This window comes from Prionailurus bengalensis, chromosome A3 (genome assembly GCF_016509475.1).
Source record: "Prionailurus bengalensis isolate Pbe53 chromosome A3, Fcat_Pben_1.1_paternal_pri, whole genome shotgun sequence".
Lineage (NCBI taxonomy): Eukaryota > Metazoa > Chordata > Mammalia > Carnivora > Felidae > Prionailurus > Prionailurus bengalensis.
The window spans coordinates 125,293,668-125,316,247 of NC_057354.1; the positions used below are offsets into that span (position 1 = coordinate 125,293,668).

A 22,580-nucleotide genomic window follows, 5' to 3' on the forward strand; every position below is an offset into this window, starting at 1 on the left:
GAAAAAAACAGAGTTCTCTGGAAATTTGTTTTGAATGTCCTTTTTAAGCCTCTTAATTCTTGAATGACGTTAATGAGTTTATATTTTATTTGTTTTATGTAAAATGTAAATCATTGAGCTGTATAGTACCTGTAGAGTTAGCATCTCTCAACTGCAGGGTCGGGACATGTATCGGTTGTGAGTTCTACCACAAAATTTTTGTTTGTTAATTAGTAGATGATAGAATTCTGATAATTCAGTTTTGTCTCTTGTGAATTAGAGCCATTATCCCTGTAATATGGCATTTTCATGTACTTTATTCTCAGTCCTGTGTTTTCTTGAGTAGGAAAGAAACTGAAATTAGTTACAACCTTGGATATCGGGACAGTGTGTCCTGCATTAATGTCATCTGTTAGGTGTGTCTGATGATGCAGAAAAGAGTATTGCTGTAGGATATCCAGAATAGTATTATTACTGAGTAAATATTAAGTTATTATAGCTATAGTAATAATTAATTAAAATGCTTAAAAATTTTTAGTAGTGCAAATGTTTTTTTTAGTATTGCAAATTTTAAATCAAGTTTTTGAAGGAGTTTTTAATACGGTAAAATTTACATAATGTTTAATTGAAAAATACAGAGAACGGAACTATATATAGTATGAACACAATACATACACCAGCTCACACATACATATAGATTCCTAAGACACAAATGTTAGGAAATGACATCAGACTATTGAGAGAGATTTCCTATGGGTAGTAAGATTGTAAGTAACTTTTGTGCTTTCTAATTTTTATTTACCATTACAGTCTATTACTTTGTAACCAGAAAAATATAAACATTACTTTAATTAATTAATTAAATGCTTAGTTTTATTTTAGAGAGAGAGAGAGAGAGAGAATGTGAATGGGGAGGGGCAGAAAGGAGGGGGGTACAGAGGATCCAAAGCAGGCTCTGTGCTGAGAGCAGAGAGCCTGATATTGGGCTTAAACCCATGAACTGTGAGATCATAACCTGAGCCAAAGTTAGACACTCACTGAGCCATCTAGGTGCCCCTAAACATTACTTTTAAAAAGACAGTTGGATCTAAAACATACTTTTATGATTTTCCCAAAATATTTTATTATTTTTTTTAATGTTTATTTATTTTGAGAGAGAGAGAGAGAGAGAGAGACAGCACAAACAGAGGAGGGGCAGAAAGAGAGGGGGAGACACAGAATCAGAAGCAGGCTTCAGGCTCTGAGCTGTCAGCACAGAGCCCGACGTGGGGCTTGAACCCACAAACTGTGAGATTATGACCTGATCACAGGCTCTGTGCTGACAGCTCAGAGCCTGAAGCCTGCTTCCGATTCTGTGTCTCTCTCTCTCTCTATCCCTCCCCTGCTTGTGCTCTGTCTTTCTCTCTCTCTCTCTCAAAAAATAAATAAATGTTTAAAAAATTAAAAAAAAAAAAGAAGTAAGGGTAGGGAGAGGAAAACTCTTGCCAATTAGATATTCAGAAGGAAAAAAAAAATGATTTTCTGAAAATGGAGAGTGAGCCAGATGGGTATGGTGGGTTTGTGTTGTGGTTCTTTTTCCTTCCCACCACCCATGGAGGGAGCTCTGTTTGGGATCTGGCTTCCTGAATTAATGAATGGCCTATCTGGGGCATTTCTTCAGAGAGGTATTAGAGAGCTCTGTGAATGTGAGATTTTCCTTAAGCCTCTAACATTACCATTGTTATACCATCAGTTGCCTTAAATGTTTTTTTCACACACCAGTATGGGGTTTGTTTCCCAGCTTGACGTTTCTGTGCCCTAGCTACTAGAGGAGCAGAGTGCAGGACGTTCCGGACCTGGTTAAAAAGTAGATCTGCAGCCGGAGCCAGTGAAGCACCGGTTTTGTAGACAGTGATGCCTTAGCCTCCTTTCTGGTTTGTAGCCTCTGCCCCTGTGTATGTTGCAACGAAAAATTACTGTAACCACCAGTAAATTTAATATTCGTATGTCCCTATGGAGTTTTGTAAATTAAACTATAAGTGATTTCCTTGGTCTGTGAGATCTGATAATATTGTTCTGTCCTTACAGGAAATAGCACAAATGTTTGTGAGGGTTGGAATGTGTGAACAAGCAGTGACCGCATTTTTGAAATGTAATCAGCCAAAGGCAGCAGTAGATACCTGTGTACATCTCAACCAAGTAAGGAACTGAAAATTAAGGTCCCTAGTCATCCTTTTAGACTGTTGCCACTGTAGGGTTGAGGTGGATTTTGTGAAAGGAGCTAGATGCTTTCTTACTTTGTTGAGGACCTAGAAAATACTAGAGTTTGCATTTACCTCTTGAAGTGCTACCGTTAAGGGTGACCCACTCGTAACTAAGTCAATATAGGCGCAAACCCTGTGCTTTTTATTTTTAGTCAGGCAACTTGTTGTCTGGAAGTAATTTCATAATTTTCTGCATTTTATTAGGGTTTTGTTTCCAAAGAAGGACTAGTTAATGGTCATTGCAAGAGGAAGGAATTGAGTTACCTTATCAGTATTTATTTTGGCAATCTATTTTCCTGTCTCTTTAGAGAAAACATATATTTGATATTCTTGGGAGCTGGAATTTAACTAAAATTAAAGTGCAGAATTGTGGAAATTGTTGAATATCAGTATATTCCTTTAAGTGTTTTCTTGAAGTATTTTATAAAGCTCCATTTGCTTTTTAAAAATAACTTTTAAATGTTAAATCTGATAGGACATTTTCTTAACCGAAATGACATATTTTGTTCTACTATAAGCAAGTATAGCTTTTCCTCACTTCTAGCTGGTGCAAAATTGAATTATAATATTGTAATTATAAACTTTGAAGCTTTTCTTTTCTGATGTCCTTCTTAAGCAAATCACAGTCTTGGGCCATTTAATCATTTTGACATGTTTGACTTATAGAACTTATAATTGCTCTGATTTTAATTAAAGTTACTGTAAACTGCCTGGCAGGCTCAGTCGGTAGAGCATGAGACTCTTAATTAAAGTTACTGTATTAAAAGAAATATATACTGGTTTTTAATTTTAATATAGTGTTATTTATTACTATAAACTTAAATCTTTGTTGTGTGAATTTTATGACATGTATGACTATAAATGCTTCAGTAGCTGAATGGCATATTTTTCCCCCTCAGTGGAACAAAGCTGTTGAGTTGGCTAAAAATCACAGTATGAAAGAAATTGGATCCCTGTTAGCGAGGTATGCATCTCATTTATTGGAAAAGAATAAAACTCTTGATGCCATAGAACTCTATCGGAAAGCCAATTACTTTTATGATGCTGCTAAACTGATGTTTAAGGTAATACAATAATCTTGGTGAGTATTTGCTACGTTCTAGTTACCAATGTTTTCTTATGTACTGAAGAACACATTTTCCATTTTCTTTGAGAACAAGTACTTGCTATAGCAAAAGCCCTCTTGTTTTATTACTGCTATAACTATGCATTATCTTAGTATTATTACCTTTTACTAAAAAAGCTATTCATTAGTGTTAGCACCTTACTGATCCCTAAACAATTGAACATTTACTTAATACTGAAGTTAACAAAGAGTTATAGAATTTTCAGGGACCATAAAATACAAATTCCCTTAATAATGGGAATTAAATCCTGTTGATAATAGAATTTTGTCCTTTTAAATTACACATTTTAAGGGGCATCTGGGTGGCTTAGTTAAGTGTCTGACTCTTGGTTTTGGTTCAGGTCATGATCTTGTGTTTCGTGAGTTCAGGCCCCACGTGGAGCTCTTGCGCTGACAGAGCAGAGCCTGCTTAGGATTCTGTCTCCCTAGCTCTCTCTCTCTGCCCCTCCCTCACATACGCATGTGTGCACGCGAGTTCTCTCTCCTTCTCTCTCAAAATGAATTAAAAAACTTAAAAAAATAAATGTACACATTTTAAATACATTACTGTTTCATAATATGCATTTGGAAGGAAAAGGACTAATACAGTATTAATGTATATACATTTTATATTCTGTTCTATTTTTTCCCGTTGATTTAACAAAAAAGGGAATATTCCCCTCAATCATTTAGATAAATCCTTCTTTCTGAAGTCTGTACCATGTTAAAGTCCTCTTATCTCAGTATACTTGGAACATTTTTAAAATCTCCTTATGGAAAATGCTACCTCTTCCATGAAAACTTTCTTCATTTTGACTTACTTATTTAAGAGCATTTGTTATGAGTTGTAACTCCAAGGGCTAATGCCAAGGAAAGAACTGAGTACTTAGAAGCTAAGGAAAAGGAAATGGGCTTAAAAATATTTATCATAAATGGGTGGTATTTATGTTCCATCCTACTGGTTTTTTCTTTTTATTAAAGAATCAAATTTTAGAGATGATTGTATGTGTACAAATAAAGATTAAGAAATGTCTTCCCCAAGTTCTTTAAATGTTTAAAGATTGCAGATGAAGAGGCAAAGAAAAGAACCAAACCTTTACGTGTCAAGAAGCTGTACGTACTGTCCGCTTTGCTTATTGAGCAGTACCATGAGCAAGTGAGAAATGCCCAAAGAGGAAAAGTGAAAGGAAAGAGCTCAGAGGTAAGGTGGAACATTACAGAACATGAAGTCATCTGGGGTGTTTAAGGAAAAAAGACTATCAAACTTCTCTTTAGGGACAGGCCATTTAATTTGCTTGTCTGCATTTATTTTCTTAAATGATATGAGGAAAAGGAGTGACTGACTTGGAATTAGTACTCAAATTTAGAAATTTCTGCTGAGGAATATTGGAAACTTTTCCTGCAAGACTAATTTGTAGACTTTGCTTTAATTTTTTTTACTTGGTAAACCCTTTCTAACCAGTGAGTTTTAAAAACCTTGCTAGAATATGTATATTACTTTATGTGTAAACGAATCTCTTACTAACTTAAAGTTTATAATGAGTTCTATTAAAAAATTTGACCACACCATGGGGAGAATTGTTTCACAGCGTGTATGTTTGTCAGATCACATCAAGGTGCACTTGAAATAATTTGCAGTTTTATTGGTCAATTATAGTTTAATAAAGCTGAAAGAAATTTTTGATTACAGCAGCTTAACAAAATATGACTTCTAATGGAGAAATGAAGTCTGTAATGACAGCTTTGTAAATGATAAAATCTACTTTCCTTAGTTTAATGTATAAACCGTCTCAGAAGTTGTCTTCGTTAGGGTGACTCATGGTTGCACTGACAGAAAACGTGGCTCTGCTTGACTCATAGGCCACATCTGCTTTGGCTGGTTTGCTGGAAGAGGAAGTTCTGTCTACAACTAGTCGGTTCACAGATAATGCTTGGAGAGGGGCTGAGGCTTACCACTTCTTCACACTTGCCCAGAGGCAGCTCTATGAGGGATATGTTGACACTGCATTGAAGACAGGTGGGCCTTTGACCCAACGGGTACAATGTGTTTAAATTGAATGTGAAGAGCCAGCTCCTTCAGATTGCCCATATATTAACTTCAGTAACACTTTTATTCATGGGTTTATTTTCATGTTTGAGATTTGCTGTCTATAGTCTATTTTGCACATTCTCCTTTGTTTTTGAAGTTCTTTTGATTTTTTAAAATACATACGGTTCACATTAAAGTCAGAGGTTTGAGATAAGCAAAAAGAATGTCTATAGCATTCACTATTCCTTTCATTAGAAGTTAAAGTTTTGAATATATATGAAAGTTTGTGTTTTTTATAATATCAGGAGTATAACATATGTCCTTTTTAAAAAACATAATATGTTGTAAAATATTTCCATATTAATAGATTTCTATAGTATTTAACTTGTTTTTTTGTTAAAATGACACTGTAAAAAATAAAATGTCACTTCTGTAATGATTACAGTCAAAACAAAAAAATAAAATAATCTAATAACTTGTAAAATAATCTTATAACTCAGAAGTAATGATTACTGACATTTGGGCGAACTTCATTTTAGACATTTCTCCATGCCTATAAAATTGTGGACAGTTTTCCTTAAGCTAATATCATACAATATATGTTGTTCAGGGGCTTGCTTGCTTTATGCCCTCCGTTGTATATTGCAGTCATGTTTCCATGTTGGTAAACACAGATCCATGTTATCACTTGTATTAGCAAGGGGACTGTAACAGTTTTTTTTTCTAATTGGTTGTTATACATAAGAATTATTTTTATTTTTACATGTTTACAACTGACCTTTATTTAATTTTAACTGATTAATATGTGGTATAAATTATGCAGTTAGGTTTAAGATAGTTCTATTTCATATAACTTATACACAGTTTCTAAACTTGAAAGATAAATTAGAATTTTAACTTGAGAGTTTTCATCTACTGGGTGAAGAAATCCAATATACAATCTATTAATTCTACAGTACATTTTAAAGAAAGATTATATCTCTAGTATAGAAAAAGTAAAAATAAGATATGGCAGCTATCAAAATAAATGTCTGAACTGACAAGAGGCACATTGTCACTTCTCTCTTCTCAAAGTTCTGTTTCATTCAGTAAGACAAAAAAAATCTCTTCAAAGAGATGCAAGGAAAAGACACGATTTCGTACTGCTTTGCTTTTTTATCAGAAAGAAACCTGATGTTATTTTGAGTACTATGACTAACAGTATAATATTCATTTACTTTTTTCTGGAATGCCACAGAAATTTCTAATATATTAACATGAAACAAAAGATGTGGGTTTTGATACCAATTTTTATTATTATTTTGTCTTTGTGTGTGTTTCTGAATGGCAGAGTGTGCACATCATTTGATGGTGGTTGTTTTGTAGGACCTGAGCTGTTAGCTAGCGTTACAGAACTGGGAACTCACGTAACCTGCTTCCTTCTACCAGTGCTTCGATCTCCCACCGTTATTTTAAGTTTGTAAGAGTTCATGTAGGTTAAACTAAAGCAGCTTAACATAGACTCTTTTCCATGCATGGTCATACTAATGATTTCGTTTCAAAATCTAAGTTGTCCTCTTTTCTCTAGCTCTTCACCTGAGAGACTATGAAGACATCATCCCTGCCGTCGAGATCTACTCTCTGTTAGCGCTCTGTGCGTGTGCCGGTAGAGCTTTTGGTACTTGTTCAAAAGCTTTTATTAAACTTGAATCTTTAGAGACCCTCAGTTCAGAGCAGAAACAGCAATATGAAGATCTCGCTTTGGAAATCTTCACCAAACATACTCCAAAAGATAATAGAAAATCTGAATTGGACAGCCTTCTTGAAGGGTAGGCTAATTGTCATTAGTATATGTTATACACCCTATTAGAAGCTGAGATTTCTATAAGTGTAGTAGTGTGATATAATAATTTAAGCACTAAATTTTGAAGTAATTTACCTTAATATTACAACCTATTTTATTTAGTCTTGTGAGTATATTAATGCTTTATTTTCTTATTGTAAGAAAAGTTTTTAATCGAAAGTTGCCTTGAGATGTTTTTCATTCCTTAATTTTTTAATTGTGATAAGTAGTTTAAGTAATTAGAAGTTTTAAAGTATAATTAATTGTTTTTCCTCTTGCTTTTACAGAGGGGAAGGGAAATTGCCAACATGTGTTGCCACGGGAAGCCCAATCACAGAATATCAGTTCTGGGTGTGCAATGTGTGCAAGCACTGTGTTCTGGCTCAGGAAATCAGTAACTACAACTTCTGTCCCTTATGCCATAGTTCAGTGGGATGAAGAAATGACAGATTGTATCTAACTGTAACATACATGTAGCATGTATACATAGCTCTAACTGGATATACAATAAAGCTGACTTTCATACATTTTATATAAAAATCAGCACCATTATTTCATAGTTGTATATTCACACAAAGTTACAAATTATGTGTATATAACATCTATATTATATATACATATATGTATTATGTATACATACAATTTTGTGTAAAAATACAACTATGAAATAATCATGCTGATTTTCATCTAAAATGTATGGAAATCAGCCTTATTTCCTACCTGCCTATATCTATCTCTCTGTCTATAAATTATGGTTACATAATACTATGAAAAAATTCCAAATAAGAAATTTTTCTCACAGTTTCAAGGTTACTAATTCATTAAGAAACCTTGGCAGGGGGCAGGTGGGGGAAGCATGGGAGTGGGGCAAAGTTGAATTTAGGGAGTTGACATAACCTGTATTAGAAGAATGTTAAACAATTGTGATACTAAAATTAGCTCTATTGCTAGCTGTATTTAATTAAATAAGTATTGAATGTCTTCTGTATTTTATTTTCAGAAATGAGAAGACACTTAAAGATATTTTTTATAATTTGAATTGTTTCTAATAGCCTTATTTTTTTATATAGCTTTTCCTTTTTTATCTACCCTTTTAGCCTCATCTGAAAGATGGCATTTGGCATTACTCTTTATATTGTGCAGAAAAATTGGCTGTATTTATAATGATATAAATTTATACAAAAACATCCATTTTATAGTTATAGTTTTATTTGAAACACTGTCTCCAAGCAGGGCCCTTCATTTAAACAGCTCTGGGGCTGTGGGGAATGATCCTTTCTTAATAATGTGTCTGTTTTATCATTAATTTAAAAAGAAAAACTTGCAAGCATTACAATGGGTAATTGCTTACCTGTTTTATATAGCTAGAAGTGTTCTCCACTTCTTTCTCATGAATTTATGTCCTTTCATTTTGTGGCTGCAGGCCAGACTCTAGCACTGTTTCATCACAGTTATTTGCTCAAGTTTGGCTGATGTTTAGTAGAGGCAATAAATAAAGAGAAATATGCCACGCTACTATTGCAGCTATAATACTTAGGTTAGTTACCACAATGTCTGAAAACAGCCATTATACCTTGTAGACCTAGTTATCACATATGTCTACATGTGTATACATACATATATACATATATGTGTAAACACATACATATATATAGAGAGACATGTCTTTTCTACTATTGTAAAATCTTATGCCTGTTTGGGATTTATATCTCGGAAAGTTTTGGTGATCTTCCATAATGTCTTAAGGACCTTTGTTTTGCATAAAAATAGTACTAGAGACTAAAGACCCACAGTATGAACTGACTTAATTTGGTTTATTCAGCATGAAGGAAATTTCAGAATAACAACACCAAAAAACTCTCCCCTGATGAAAGGAGCAAAGAGAAGCAAAATTGTCTATATATAACAAGTACTTGGAGAGAAGTTGGACAGAATGAAGCATATAATGAAAACAGTATAATGAAGCAGTTATGTTGTTTCTCTTCCTGTAATAAGCATGTACTGACTCCATTTAATTAATGCTGAGTTGTTCTTTATCATAAAACTTGGCCTGAATTATGTGAGGTTTCAAAGTATAATTGTATTACATTTCAAAGTTTGAAAATACTTTGGTAGGCCAAAGTATTGAGATGATGGGACCAACTGATAAAATTTATGGTGATAAGCAATGTGCTTAACAAGCAACAAAGATTGTTGACCTGCTATCATGCCACAAATGCTAATTTTATTACACATGTTTTTTTGTTTTTGTTGTTTTTTTTTTTTTTTTTTTGCTAAATACACTTTGAAATGATCTTTTTGTATTCCAAGAGCTGAGATTTTAGGTTTTACATGGCATTAAAAAAAAAAAAGGAAAGACTAAATATTGACTTGTATTTATTCCTAGTTTCCTCTATGTATAACTTAAGGGTAATGTGGTATTTGTTTTGTTTTGATTTAAATTTTTCAGTGGGGGTTGTTTAGGAGGGTGTTGGGCTCCAGAGTGGATAAGAGGAGAAAGGGACAGGAGGTACAATAGATGTAGAATATCATTTTTACTACCAAACAGAAAAAACAACTTTGACAGGTACTAGGCAAATGTCCGATGATTGGAGGTTGCAGTGAATTACTCTAGAGGTCATATAGAGTTCTCATTTAGAAAGGGGGGAAATTTTTACCAGGTTTTTAAGAGAAAATCAGAAGTACTTATTTGATAATTTTATAGCTCTAAGATATTGCTACTGAGTTTCTAAAATGAAAATGACAATATTATGTTGCCCCCTACTGTCTATTCTTAGGATTAATTCATTTTTAAAAATAAATTAATGCTTTTTTTAAAAAATAAACATATTTTTAGAAAAGTAACATATATCCCTGGTAGAAAACTACAAAAATACATAAAGGGTATTTATGAGAGATGGGAAATGAAAATGGTCTTAATAACCTCTTTAAAAGTAGGAAGAAATCACTGTATTGTAAGTTTTCTTCATAATAAGAACTACTTGTTCTTAAGAAATTTCTCTAAAATTAAGAGAAAAAGTAGCCATTAAGAGGCTTGGAGTTAATATTTTATTTAACTACTAATTATTTGGCATAGCTTATATTTCTAGTAAGTAAAATTTAGAGAAAAATGAGATACCTCTCACAGATACCATAATAGCCAAAATTAAAACTGCCAAGTATTGGTCAGGATATGGAACAACTGAAACCCCTATATATTGCTGGTGCAAATGCAAAATAGTACACTCATTTGGGAAGAGTTGAGTTTCCAAAGTTCTCTATATATTTTGGGGGGGGGGGGAAATATGTATGTGTATGTGTGTATGCTTGTATACATATGTATTTGTGTGTATGTATATATATTTTTAACTGGTCCAGTCAATGAAAGTGAAGCTTTACTGAGGCCCCAGGATCATAGGGTCAGGCAAGAGGCTGCCCTGTAGGGGAAGGAGGAGCCCATTGAGGGACCTTATTTGATTTTTCTTCTCAGGGCTTGGGTTGTTGGTGTGGCCATACTTTTTTCAACAGTTGACAGTATGAAGTTGCAGGGGAACATAACACATTCAGCAGATTATCGTGTTGCAGTTGTATTTCTGGGTGAGGAGGCTCGTTGATGCCACCCCACAGGCAAAGCACCACATGCAGGTGGACTCTGTGGAAGACGGACTTGAGCGTCACAGAGGGACAGCAACTGAGCCTAGCGCCAGCAATGAAATTACAGGGCAGGCCCTCCAGTGTCATGTAGACCAGAGCTTCTCAAGTGTGACAGAGACACCAACTCAGAATCTTGTGTGTCCTATCAGTAGATGGACACATCAGCCCAGCATCTCTCACAGAACATGATTTGCAGATATTTCCTCCATTCTCTGGGTTTTTTTTTTTACTCTGTATAGTCTTTTAATGCACAAAAGTTTTAAATTTTCATGAAGTCCAATTTATGTTTTGTCTTTGGGGTCACATCCAAGAAGTTGCCAAATCCAGTGTCACAAAGCTTTTGCTTTATATTTTCTTCTAAACATTTTATATTTTAGCTCTTACGTTTAGGTTTTTAATCCATTTGGAGTTAATTTTTTTATATGGTGTTTCAGTCCAACTTCATTCTTTTGCATGTGGATATCCAGTTTTTTCAGCAACATTTATTGAAAAGGCTGTCTTTATGCTAATACCAGTGTTTTGATTACTATAACTTTGTAGTTGAGTTTTGAAAACAGGAAGTGAGTACTCCGACTTTGTTATTTTCAAGATTGTTTTTGGCTGTTTGGGATCCCTTGAAATCCCGTTATTAATCTTAGGATGGATTTTTTCTATTTCTACAAAAGTATCATCGGCATTTTGAAATGGATTCCATTGTATCTGTAGGTCCTTTTAACTTGAACATGGGATGTCCTTCCATTTATTTATGTGAAATTTCTTTCAGCAGTGTTTTATAGTTTACATTGGACAAGTCTTTCACTTCTTGGTTAATTCCTAAATATTTTATCCATTTTTGATGCCATTATAAATGGAACTGTTTTCTTAGTCTCCTCTCTGGAGTGTTCACTTTACGTAATTCTTACTTGAACTAAATATCTACTGTACTTAATCAATTACAATCTGGGTTTCCCTTTGGCATCAACAGCCAGAGAATGTAAACTAACGTAACAGACCAAATTTTTAGCACAACATATTACTTAATGAATTCTTACACTATTCCACAGATATAAGAGGTTTGCAATCTAGGATCTTGGAGCTAATAAATGGTAGTTTGAATTCGGACACCTTCTCGACAGTGTGTCCGAATGGCCCCAGCCTATTCAGATCATCCTCTACCGGGTGTTTGGCTGAGAGTGGTCGCTGGAACCCCAAAGGCGTGCTACAATAAATCTGCTGGCCAATTAGCCATTCGTAAAGCAAACCAAGGTTTCTTCTGCTTCCGGCACAGTGAGGCTCTCTCCCCCCATAACTCGCTGTAACAAAGGACAAGCTCCTCGCAACATAAGTCCACGGATTTGGAAACCAGTTTGGAACCATCTGTCTACTGCTTTCTAGAAAAAGAGGCAGGCAGGACCAGCAGTAACACCAGAACCGCACTTCACCGCAGTCGGTCCGAACTTTACCGGTACGACTGAGCTCCCCGCCAGCACCGGGTCATCGATCTCGCGAGATGATGGGTCCTCGAAAGGCACAAACTTCCCCCTTTGCGAGCGCCGAGGTTTTGCTGTCAAATTCCGGGAGTGCGGAAGTGGCCCCGTGGTGCTGCCTCTAACCGTTCAGAAGTCAACTCCTTTTCTACACGAAAAGCTAGGCCTCAGACCGCTATGGATGGGCAGCAAGGGCAACCAAGCCAAGCATCGCTGGCACTCGCCCAAGCTCACTTCAACAAGGGCGAATACGCGGAAGCCGAGACGCTGTACTCCGCTTACATTCGCCAGTGCGCCTGTGCAGGCTCCGAGGGAGCTGTGCCCGTGAGGTAACTATCGCGAGAGGTGGGGTAGCTGCACCTCGGGGAGGTGCGAAGCAGGGGTCGTCAAAGCCCGGCGCTCAGCCGCCTGACTTTGGGGTACCGAGGATGCTGGGGGCGGATGCTTGCCTTTTCAGAAGGGCAGCAAGGGTCGCGTTCTTCTGGGACACCCGGGGCACCCGCTGCCTTCTCCCCCCGCCCCTGGGAGTTCTGTGTTACTCACTCTGACCCAGAGCGGCAGCTACGCTTTTCCGCCTGTCATTTTAACAGGCGGATATCGGAGACCTTGTGATGGCGATTGGACACGACTGGGTAGTGCCACGCGAGTACGTGGGACTGCGACTCCAACCGCCACATCCCAGCGAGGGTGTTTCCTTTTTCACTTGTGTGTGTGTGTTGCGTGGGGGGGGGGGGGGGTTGGAGATCACTCGGCCTAAATATTATTTCACCCACACATCGTTCATCCATCGATATTTCAAAATGCATTTCTAAATATTAAGGGTTCTTAAACAACCATAATATCATTATTGTCACAAAATTCCTTAATGTGAAATACACAATTAGTGTTGTGTCCTGATTAATAACGTCTGTTGTTTGTTTGTTTGTTTGATTTCTTGGTTGGTTTGTTTTTTATAGCATTTGGTTCAAGTCAGGATGCACCAGGTCTCTTAATCTATAAGGCTCCCCTTCTTTTTTTCCCTCGAAGTCTGTCGAGGAAGCCATCGTGTGTTTTGAGTGTTTACTGAATTCATCTCCCTGATGTCTCCCGCACTGTTTGTGAGTTGGCATTTAAATCCCGAGGCTCGATCCAATTCAGATCCTGTATTATGGCAAGACTATGTCACAGGTGGTGGTGTGGACTTCTGTCAGAAAGCATATAATGTTTTTCTTTTTGTGATGTTACCATCCTCACCTGCTAATACCTGCTTGCCCCAAGTACTTTGGGTTTATACCTGGATGTGTAGCATTTGTTGTTATTCCAAATTTTGTCTGTGTTCTTATTGACGGAGTGGGGTGGACGAGGATGAGAAAAGAAAGAACAGAGACGGGTGGAATGAACAGCCTTTTGCCAGTTTTGTGTCTTCTGCACCATCACTCTTCTCTCTCTTCAGGGTTTTGGTTTTTCTTGACAGGATGCCAGTTTGTTTTTTGAATGAGCCTTATGATTCTTCTCCAGGTTGTTAAACTCATATGGAATGAAACCAGAAAAAATGAATTTGCTTTCTTGTTTTGATAACACACCAAGGTAATAGTTAATAGAAATTTCTGAACAGGCAGGAAGACAGTAGCATCATTCCCTGAGCTCCCCCCGACCCCACCAGCCAAGGAAAAAAAAAAAAAAGATTAGTAAACATAGAAAATGTAGTTTTCTATCATTGTTTCAAGCTCAAAGAATAGACTTACCTAGTAGGTTTCAAAAAGTATTCATCAGCAACAGAAATATTGGGCCATCTAGTCTCCTTTGCACATCCAACCTGAAAAGCACTGACTATGTTTGTAGCAAATGTAGTATCTGCGTCTTAACGAAGGCAGGACAGAACATCTGCCAACATTTGGTAGAAGGTGGTCAGCGTGCCTGAATGAACCTTATTTCCTTACAGTTCTGAAAATCTAGGATCTCATGAATTTACAATGAATTCTGTCATTTCAGATTTTTTTCCATCAAATATATCTTTTAGCTTCAATTTATTTTTTAAAATAATAGGTCACTGAACCATTTTGAAAAAGTATTTGCAATTTTTGCATTCCTGTCACTCTGAATGGTTTACAACATTTTGTTTTCATATCCCAAAGTGCAGTGTTAGCCATAAACCTAACTTCCAAATGTATTATTATTATTTTTTATTTTTGTTAAAGTGTGCAAATGCAAAAAATCCACATTTGTGTTAGGTAATTAAATTCTAGTATGATAAATACTATCATTACTAAAATCTCAATATTGTGAAAATAAATTTCGGCTTTGACTGTTAGCCCGTGTGTTTAAAATATGAAGCAATTTCCACATGAAAAGTACATTTTTAGAATTTGTTGTAATGAGATCTAATTCTGAACCAAACATTTTACGGACCTCTGAATATAAGAAATTTGTAACAAAGTTTTAAAGCTTAAAAATGGAATGACTAAAACCTTCCTGGAGTCCTGAGGCTGCATTTTTAAAAAGAAACCCTTTACTGGACGGCAGTTCACTGAGTATCGTAACAGAGATAGTTGTAGGGAGCGTGCCCTCCTGTTCCCCAGGTTTCAGCGATGGTGCTGGTGGCATCCAGAGTATTCTCGCACTCAGTCTCTGTCATAGTTCACGGAAACAGAAGTTTTCTCATGTTGCAATGTTTCTGTCCATAGTTAGTGAACTTAGACTTTGAAGGAGACCCCCGTGAGGACCTCTGGTGGAAGCCGTGGTTGCAGTGCCTGTCAGATCTCAAGGATCTCGATATTAAGAGAATGTCACTTTTAATATCACTGACTGCAGTCACAGTGTTTTCTGAGGACTGTACTTTGCACCGTGGGGCATCACAAGGAAATGAGAGCTGAGTGTAGCCTGTGCCTTTTCTATTTGGCTCAAATTTGAGAATTCCCCTGGAAAAAAAGAAAGGAAAACAGAATTGTCTCGGACACGGAGCAGCGTCCGTTAATGTTCTCTGTGCAAGTGACTCCTCTGGCAGGGGAGGGGTGACCCGCTGAGTTGGTGGCTGGTCTGGCTGCCTCGGCTAAGCCCTTAAAGAAAGTCTGCTCACTCAGAGCCCCTTAGGCAGCCTCTGGAGGCTTCAGAAGCAGAGCCGATTCTGCACACAGGACCCCCAGAGCCCTGGGGGCTGATGCCCTCCTAGCAGAAGGCCCGTGTGGCCTTGGGGGCGATCCCACCTAAGATGGGAGGGAAGGCAGCTTTGTCCTGAGAAGCCCTCCCTGGGGGACAGCATACTGAATTTCCAGTCAGGGTCAACGTGTATTTCTTTATTGGTGAAAAATGATTAGAAATCTCATTTTTGGGGGGATCACTTAAAAATTTGAGAGTAACACTGATGATTCAATCTGCCGTATGTCTGTTGCAGACTGGAACTTTAGGCTGGCTTTTCCTCCTTGCTCAGCATGTCGTCTTTGCCCTGCTGGTATGTGCTGAGAAAATGAACAACGATTTTAATATTACATTCTGCAAAACAAGTAGTCAGTGAACAGGGTCTCTGAACATACTATGAAATTAATGTGTTTTTTCAGACTGACCAGGTAGCGCTATCTCCCTACAACGTGGATAACGGGATTAAACAAAAACTGATTCCACTGCTTTATTTCTTCGCATTTCCTTTCTTCAGCGTGGTGTTCCAGTGTAGATACTGCATGTTATAGGCGATGAAGTTTGACAATACCCAAAAGAGAGTGAAAGTGGAAGCGGGAGGCATTTGGTAACACACGTTTTTAATGGGAACTTTTTGTTTAAAGCAAATGCAGCCCCGAGGATTTGGCTACTGCGTATAACAACAGGGGGCAAATCAAGTACTTGAGGGTTGATTTTTATGAAGCCATGGATGACTACACATCTGCCATACGAGTCCAGCCCACGTTCGAAGTTCCGTATTACAACAGAGGGTTGATATTGTATAGGCTGGGTAAGAATTTTTTCCCCCTTTTGTCTTTGACTATATTCTGTGAATTCAGAGCTCTCAGATGCTGTGAAACTAATGTAGTAATCACCAAGTCTCCAATTTATGTTAAAATTGAGGCTTAGAGCCTGGAACAAAGAAAGCTTTTATTTTGGGCTTTTGGTGGGCTTTACAGACCGCAGTGGAGCCCTGGGGTGGGGATTGGACCTAGGCCGGGTGAGGGTGAGCCTGTCACTGGGCGCCTGTGCCTTCCCAACTGCTACTTGAGGGCAGTGCTGACGACCACCTGGGAAACTTGTCTGAGTTAAAATCTATTTTTTTAATGTTTATTTATTTTTGAGAGAGAGAGAGAGAGAGAGAGAGCAAGTGACGCAGGGGCAGAGAGGAGGGGACAGAGGATCCAAAGCAGGCTGTGCGCCACGGACAGCAGAGCCCGATGTGGGGCTCAAACTGGTGAACTGCGAGATCATGACCTGAGGTGACACTCAATCGACTGAGCCTCTGAGTTAAAGTCTTTAAAGGCACCTGAGACAATATAAAGTGAAAGGGTTTTAGATCCTTGCATTAATGAGACTGTAGGTACTGTTTTTCTTTTAAAGTGTTAAAAAGAATACGAATTTCCTGTTTTTAATTTTACTGTCATTGTGTAAAATCGGTGTTAGGATTTTGTTGAGATTTTATGATGATTTATGCTATAAATAAATAAACCCAGAGCTAATTTTAAGTGTTAATTTAAATTGAATTTAAAATTTTAATTTTAATGATGACGTAAGGACATGCAAAATTACTTTGATATACACATGTGTATGTCATTACTAAGAGAAAAACAATCCTTTACTAGGAGTGGTTGAAAGCTCGTAAATATAAAAGCCAAAGTGTGTGTTCTCTGAACTCTGCTATGAATAATGTATAGAAATACTCAGTTTTATTACTCTTTTTCATTTTTTGCGTTCTGGTACAGGATACTTTGATGATGCTTTGGAAGATTTCAAGAAGGTATTAGACTTAAATCCTGGATTCCAAGATGCTACCTTGAGCTTAAAACAGACTATTCTAGACAAAGAAGAAAAACAAAGAAGAATTAATGAAAAAAATTATTGAAAGTTTTAGCATAATTGAAATATTAACTCATGATCCTTATACCTGGCATCTCGTTGCTTGTAATGTCAAGTTAGGTGTTGAGCTATTTCGATTTCTATTTAAGGTAGAGATTCATTATTAGCACCGAAAGTTAAGTGATGTATTTAAAGTAGTTAATTTCAGATTGAGTAACTATGTTGAATAAGTTGCTTTTTATAAAGTGTAAATAAATAATACCAAGGTATAGTGTGTTATTACAGTAAAATATTTAAAGAAGAGTGTGGCATTTTCTTCAGTAAAACTATATTTTTTGTTGTTTTCTATTCTCAACTTTGTATTTAAAAAATTTGGCATTTACAGAAAAGTTGAAGTACAATACAACGAACATCTATAAACTCTTCACTTGGATTCGCTAGTTGTTACCATTGGACCACATTTGCTTTCTCTCTATATTTAAATATATAAATTTTGCTGAACCATTTGAAAAGAAGTTGCAGATATCCCAATACTTTACCCCTAAATGTTTCAGTCTGCAGCTTCTAAGAATCGAGACATCCTCCACTGCAGCTGCAATACCATTATAGTACCTCATAAAATTAATAATTCTATAATATCGTCCATACCCAGCCCGTGTTCGAATTTCCCTGATTGCTTCCACCGTGTCTCACGTAGCTTTTTATTTCTGGACCTGGAATGAATCAAGTTACCTTGCCTTTTGTTGTTGTATCTCTTTGAGTTCTTCTAATCTAGAATAGTTCCCTGCCATTTTCTCCCCGTGGCATTCACCTGGCGAGCAAAGCTTTTTTATACAGCTAAGCTAAAGAGATGCCACATTGGGGCTTAAAAACAAACACATGTTCTACATGCGAACAATTTGAAACCAGTCTAGATTTTCTCCAGAAATCATTGATAAGATAGGTTGATATTTAAATACGTAAGTCTTCTGTCTCTGGATAATGACAGGAGTTATCGTCATCAACATTTATTGACTACTCACTACAAGCCAAGTACTCTTCAGACTCTGTGTAATGAATTAGGAATTGGAAGGGGGTGGAGAGAGAGGTGAGGAACTGAGAAAAGCACTTCATAAACATAAGGCTTAAAAAAAATCTGATTTATTTGGGTGCTGTCAATAAACAGGCTGATAAAGCTGTCTAGAATGGGCAAGAAGGGGGAGACAAGACAATGCCGTATCTCCTCTACGTTTTTTGTTTGTTTTTATTGTTGAGGTTTGACTTTCAAAGATACATATCCTCCATCTTGGGATCGCCCACACCGTTTCACTGTTGCCGTGGGAAAAACCGTTTTGGGGTGGCAGTGACCCTCGGGAGGAGAAAGGCCAGGGCATTTGCCCCGTGACTTTCGAGGAAGATGTGCTGTTAGTTCTCCGGCCGGCCCAGAGGCAAGCACCGGATCGGCCTTAAAGGGTTGTTTCGAGTTCAAGAGGTCTCGTGAAGCAGAAGAAGTAATTGCCCAGCTTGTAGCTCATAAACAACATCTGACAAAATACATGGAGAATTTGGGCTGCAGGTGAATGAGTATTTTTGAAAAGAAGTTTGAAAGGAAACTGAAAGTATCCATATCTCTGGAATTCCTCACATTTTCCAGCGTGGCTTCTCTTTCCATTTGTTGGAAATGTCTTTAAAACAATTTGTAAAGTTGCATTAAAATGTGAAAAAAAAAAAATCTCTCTTAAAACTTTTATTTAAAAAGCAAAGTCCGTAGGCCTTGGGAGAACTTCAAGCCCTTCTATCCAGAATATCAAATATTTATATAACGCTCCAGTAACTTTGTTTTCTCTTGGCTTCTATTCTCTTTTCCCTACTGTTGACTGGGGTCAGAAGTAATATGAAAAACAAAAACCAATCCCCCACCCCCACCCCGCCCAACTCCGTAAAAGAATTTATTTGGTTTTTTAGATTCAACATTTCTTCATCCTTTATCGGAAGAAAAGAAAATCACTGAAGGTCTGAATCAGCACTTGCTAATTAGAACCCAGGCACGGCTTTTTCTCTTGTTACTGGAAATAACTGAAGAATAATGTATTTTTATCACTTCAAAACTTCAGGCATTATGCATCCAGATTGTAAATTTCTGATTGACTAAATAATACCTTTGCTATGTGCCTTAAAGATATTCTTTTTTGTATGCTATTACTCAGATTTCTCGTATTTTAGTATTTCTACTAGAAAAGTACCCAAACGATGTCATTTTCCAGTTTTTCTCTCTGCAAAAACAAGGCAGAAAATTGTGATTTGTTACAAAGTACGGTAAGAGAATAAATGGACGTAAGTTACTTTTGAGCTTAGAAAATAACTCTTCCACCAGTTGAAAGCCGGGAACTATTTATCTTTGCTGAAATCTAGAACTGAATGAAGCTTGAGGACTTAACTTTCCGACAACAGACTACAGTCTGCTAGTGGAACAGCAAACTAAATTTCCAGGTCAGCTTTTAATCATTATCTCTTTGCCCTCTCCTGGCTCTTCTCTGGTGTTTCCTTCTTTCACTGGCCTCTCTACCCTTCCCCCACTCTCAACATAAATCTTGCCCCCTGTCACCGTCCAGGTCTTAAGTCTCTTCTCAGTGGGTGTGATAGATGTCAACCTGCCTTCAGGGCAAATCAATTTGGCATTTACACTGATCTTCATCTCAGTACCAAGTCTAATCCCCCTTAAAATTTTAACTCAGTTTCAAGTAATTAATTAAGCCTCTTTCTTGCTTAACAGCATTTATTTGTCCCTGAAAATGTTTATAGTTGAAAAGCTATTATAAAAAAAAAAATCCATTCCATTAAGTTTAACTGGAAAAATTATGAATGCCATTTTAGCCCAAGTTACCCAAATAGTTTTCACAGGTAGAAAAATATATTAATTGAGCAATGAAGACAAGTTTATATAAGTAATAGGAATTTGAAATCACATAATTACATTTACAACAATTACATCAAGTGTTATGCCATGAATGTTGACTTATACTCATTTTTTTCTTCCTGTACTATTAAAAAAAAAGCTTTATTGAGACATAACTCACATATTATACAATTCACCCCCTTAAAGTGTACAATTCAATGTTTTTTTTTTTTTTTTTAATATATTCAGTTTCTGTCCTGCTTTTAAAAGCAAGTTTTCAGCATTTTTGGGTTTCATGGTCCTCTTGTAAACTGCACTTACTGAAGTTATAACAGAAAAACACTTTGGGGCAAATGAAGGGCTAAACAGTACCTAAGAGCTTACACACAAAACAGATGGGGAGTCCTGAAGGATCGTCTCATCCCCTAAGTAGCACAATGCCAACTGAGTACACGGGAGGCTGTGGCTCTGCCCGAAGCTGACATCGGAATTTCACTTCTGCCGCACATTTACCGTGTTTGAGTGAACAGGTTGTTATTTTTAAAAAGTGCTGACAAACACATGGTATAACGTTTCAAGACCCTAGTGAAAAGCCAACAGTCGCTACATGAGCTAAGTGTGTTATTATAACAGCTTCTAGATGAATTCATGTTTTGGTGTTTTCCATACTTCTCAAAAATGTGACAATAAATTATGGGAAAGGGATTCCAGTTAAAATGGCATTTGGTCAGAGACAGATTTGTTGAATTTCACATCTGATGTCAGAGGGCTTAAAAACAAACAAACGCCATTACATTCTTTACAAAAAGGAAAGAAGATGAGAAATACAATTGTGTTTTTTTGAGAAGCAAAGCAATTGGTAAGATTTAAAAACACAGTTTGTATCTTTTAAAATCACAAGCAGATGAAAGGACACATCCAAAAGGCAAATGATAAAAGAAACCCAAAAGGGAAGCCCACAAAGAAATTCTGACCTGAGAATACGCATAAACAGAGTGAACTCAGAGCACAGCAGTGTCCTCCCAGGTTTGTGTGTCTGTCAGCATATAATCTCATGTGCAACAACACAATGAAGGAGGTCTTGTTTTTCATAAAGGGTGAAGCTGGGGCTGAGAAATTCAGTAACTTGCTCAAAATGATGTTCCAAAATCCATGTAAACATTCGAAACTGCAGTTAGTTATCAACTGATTTTTGTTGCTAGCATCAACTCAAAGCAGACATGAGAATTTTTTTTTTTTTTTTTTTTTTTTTTTTGCCTGCTACAAAATTTAAATCGCTGGTAAATTGTTTTAGTGTCCATCAAGGTGAGTACCAAACCAATATTAAAATTGGTTTTTACAATGGAACATTACTGCAATTCTAGAGTTCCTTGTTGGTAATTTTCCTTCTTGATTGAAAACAGACACAAAAGATGGTGAAAAGCAGATTAATATTATGAGCAAACTGCGTTTGGAAAATGGAAAGCCACAGCTGCCAATATGTAAATTTGTATCTTATGTTAAGAAAAAGTATCCAACATCTATAAATAAGGCAAAAGGAAGATTGCATGTCCTTTCAATAGCACACTGAGCACAGCCTAACAGACCCACCCAGGGACTATTTAATTCTCTGGGATTACATGTAATTTACAGATCTCTGTCCAGAGGAGAAGTAAATGATTTCTGTCTGATAGAAATGATAACCCTAAAGATCATGGTTTTATCGCCCTGGCGGACATTAACCAGTTTTGATTCCAACCTCGTAACTTTATTCCCCAATTCTTTCTTCATTGACTGTAAATACTCAGTTCCTCAAATGCTCTTTTACTGTCTTGGTGTTTCTCTCATTCATGAGTTAAAAAGACATTTGTCACGTGTTCATTCTGTTTTCTTAGAAGAGTCATGCATAGTTATAAAAAAAAATTTTTTTTTTTTAACGTTTATTTATTTTTGAGAGAGACAGAGCACGAAGAATAGAAGAAGACACAGAATCGGAAGCAGGCTCCAGGCTCTTGAGCTGTCAGCACAGAGCCCGACGCCGGGCTTGAGCTCACAAATTGTGAGATCATGACCTGAGCCCAAGTTGGTCACTCAGCAGACTGAGCCACCCGGGCACCCCAAGTTGTGCGTAGATTTAAACAATTTATATTTTTGCACTTCCATTGAAAAAACAAAACCAACTTTAATAGAGTTTGCCATTATATAGTCTCTTAAGTTATTTCTCGCAGGACTACGAGAAAGGAGGGACTGGAAATTTCTACTGCCTGCTTATTTGAAATTTCAATAATTCTTGTTTGGATTATGTTGAGGTTTAATTGAGCTCCGAATGAAGTGGAGTATAGGGAAGGCCCTAACCTTAACTCACATACATGTAAGTACTCCCTTTAAAAGTAGGCAAAAGCTGCAGAGAATGTGTTGTAAAAAAAAGGAAAGCGCCCCCCATCCCCCATCCCAACCCCCAGGCCCTTTCCTGCTCTC

At 36.9% G+C, this 22,580-nt stretch overlaps 2 protein-coding genes and 1 long non-coding RNA gene across 6 annotated transcripts in view; 2 read left to right on the forward strand and 1 right to left on the reverse strand.

Moving 5' to 3' along the window:
- The window catches only part of WDR35 (WD repeat domain 35), a 60,875-nt gene extending 52,508 nt beyond the window's left edge, over positions 1–8,367 (forward strand). For 3 of the 4 annotated variants that reach the window (XM_043604470.1, XM_043604473.1, XM_043604471.1), the window contains 6 exons: positions 2,047–2,157; positions 3,122–3,286; positions 4,388–4,528; positions 5,188–5,344; positions 6,924–7,164; positions 7,466–8,367. In XM_043604470.1, the coding sequence (XP_043460405.1) occupies positions 2,047–2,157; positions 3,122–3,286; positions 4,388–4,528; positions 5,188–5,344; positions 6,924–7,164; positions 7,466–7,616 (966 nt within the window). In that variant the 3' untranslated portion in view covers positions 7,617–8,367. Of the gene's footprint in view, positions 1–2,046; positions 2,158–3,121; positions 3,287–4,387; positions 4,529–5,187; positions 5,345–6,923; positions 7,165–7,465 lie in introns of those variants that run through there. The other variant, XM_043604472.1, reaches the window with a different exon arrangement.
- A 3,596-nt stretch (positions 8,368–11,963) lies between these two features.
- TTC32 (tetratricopeptide repeat domain 32) lies at positions 11,964–17,695 on the forward strand. The gene is made up of 3 exons (XM_043604475.1): positions 11,964–12,606; positions 16,033–16,199; positions 17,155–17,695. The coding sequence occupies exons 1-3, from the start codon at positions 12,455–12,457 to the stop codon at positions 17,292–17,294; spliced, it is 459 nt and encodes a 152-aa protein (XP_043460410.1). The 5' UTR covers positions 11,964–12,454; the 3' UTR covers positions 17,295–17,695.
- LOC122497429 lies at positions 15,535–16,026 on the reverse strand. The gene is made up of 2 exons (XR_006301110.1): positions 15,817–16,026; positions 15,535–15,711 (listed from the first exon to the last, which is right to left on the reverse strand). It is a non-coding gene; the product is annotated as an uncharacterized LOC122497429 (long non-coding RNA).
- Positions 17,696–22,580: the final 4,885 nt, after the last annotated feature.

Bases quoted from the DNA above. Each gene is read 5' to 3' on its own strand.
- TTC32 (XM_043604475.1), top strand. From the start codon at position 12,455: ATGGATGGGCAGCAAGGGCAACCAAGCCAAGCATCGCTGGCACTCGCC. The intron at 12,607-16,032 runs GTAACTATCGCG...TTTTGTTTAAAG, and splicing joins GAGGGAGCTGTGCCCGTGAG to CAAATGCAGCCCCGAGGATT. The intron at 16,200-17,154 runs GTAAGAATTTTT...GTTCTGGTACAG, and splicing joins GTTGATATTGTATAGGCTGG to GATACTTTGATGATGCTTTG.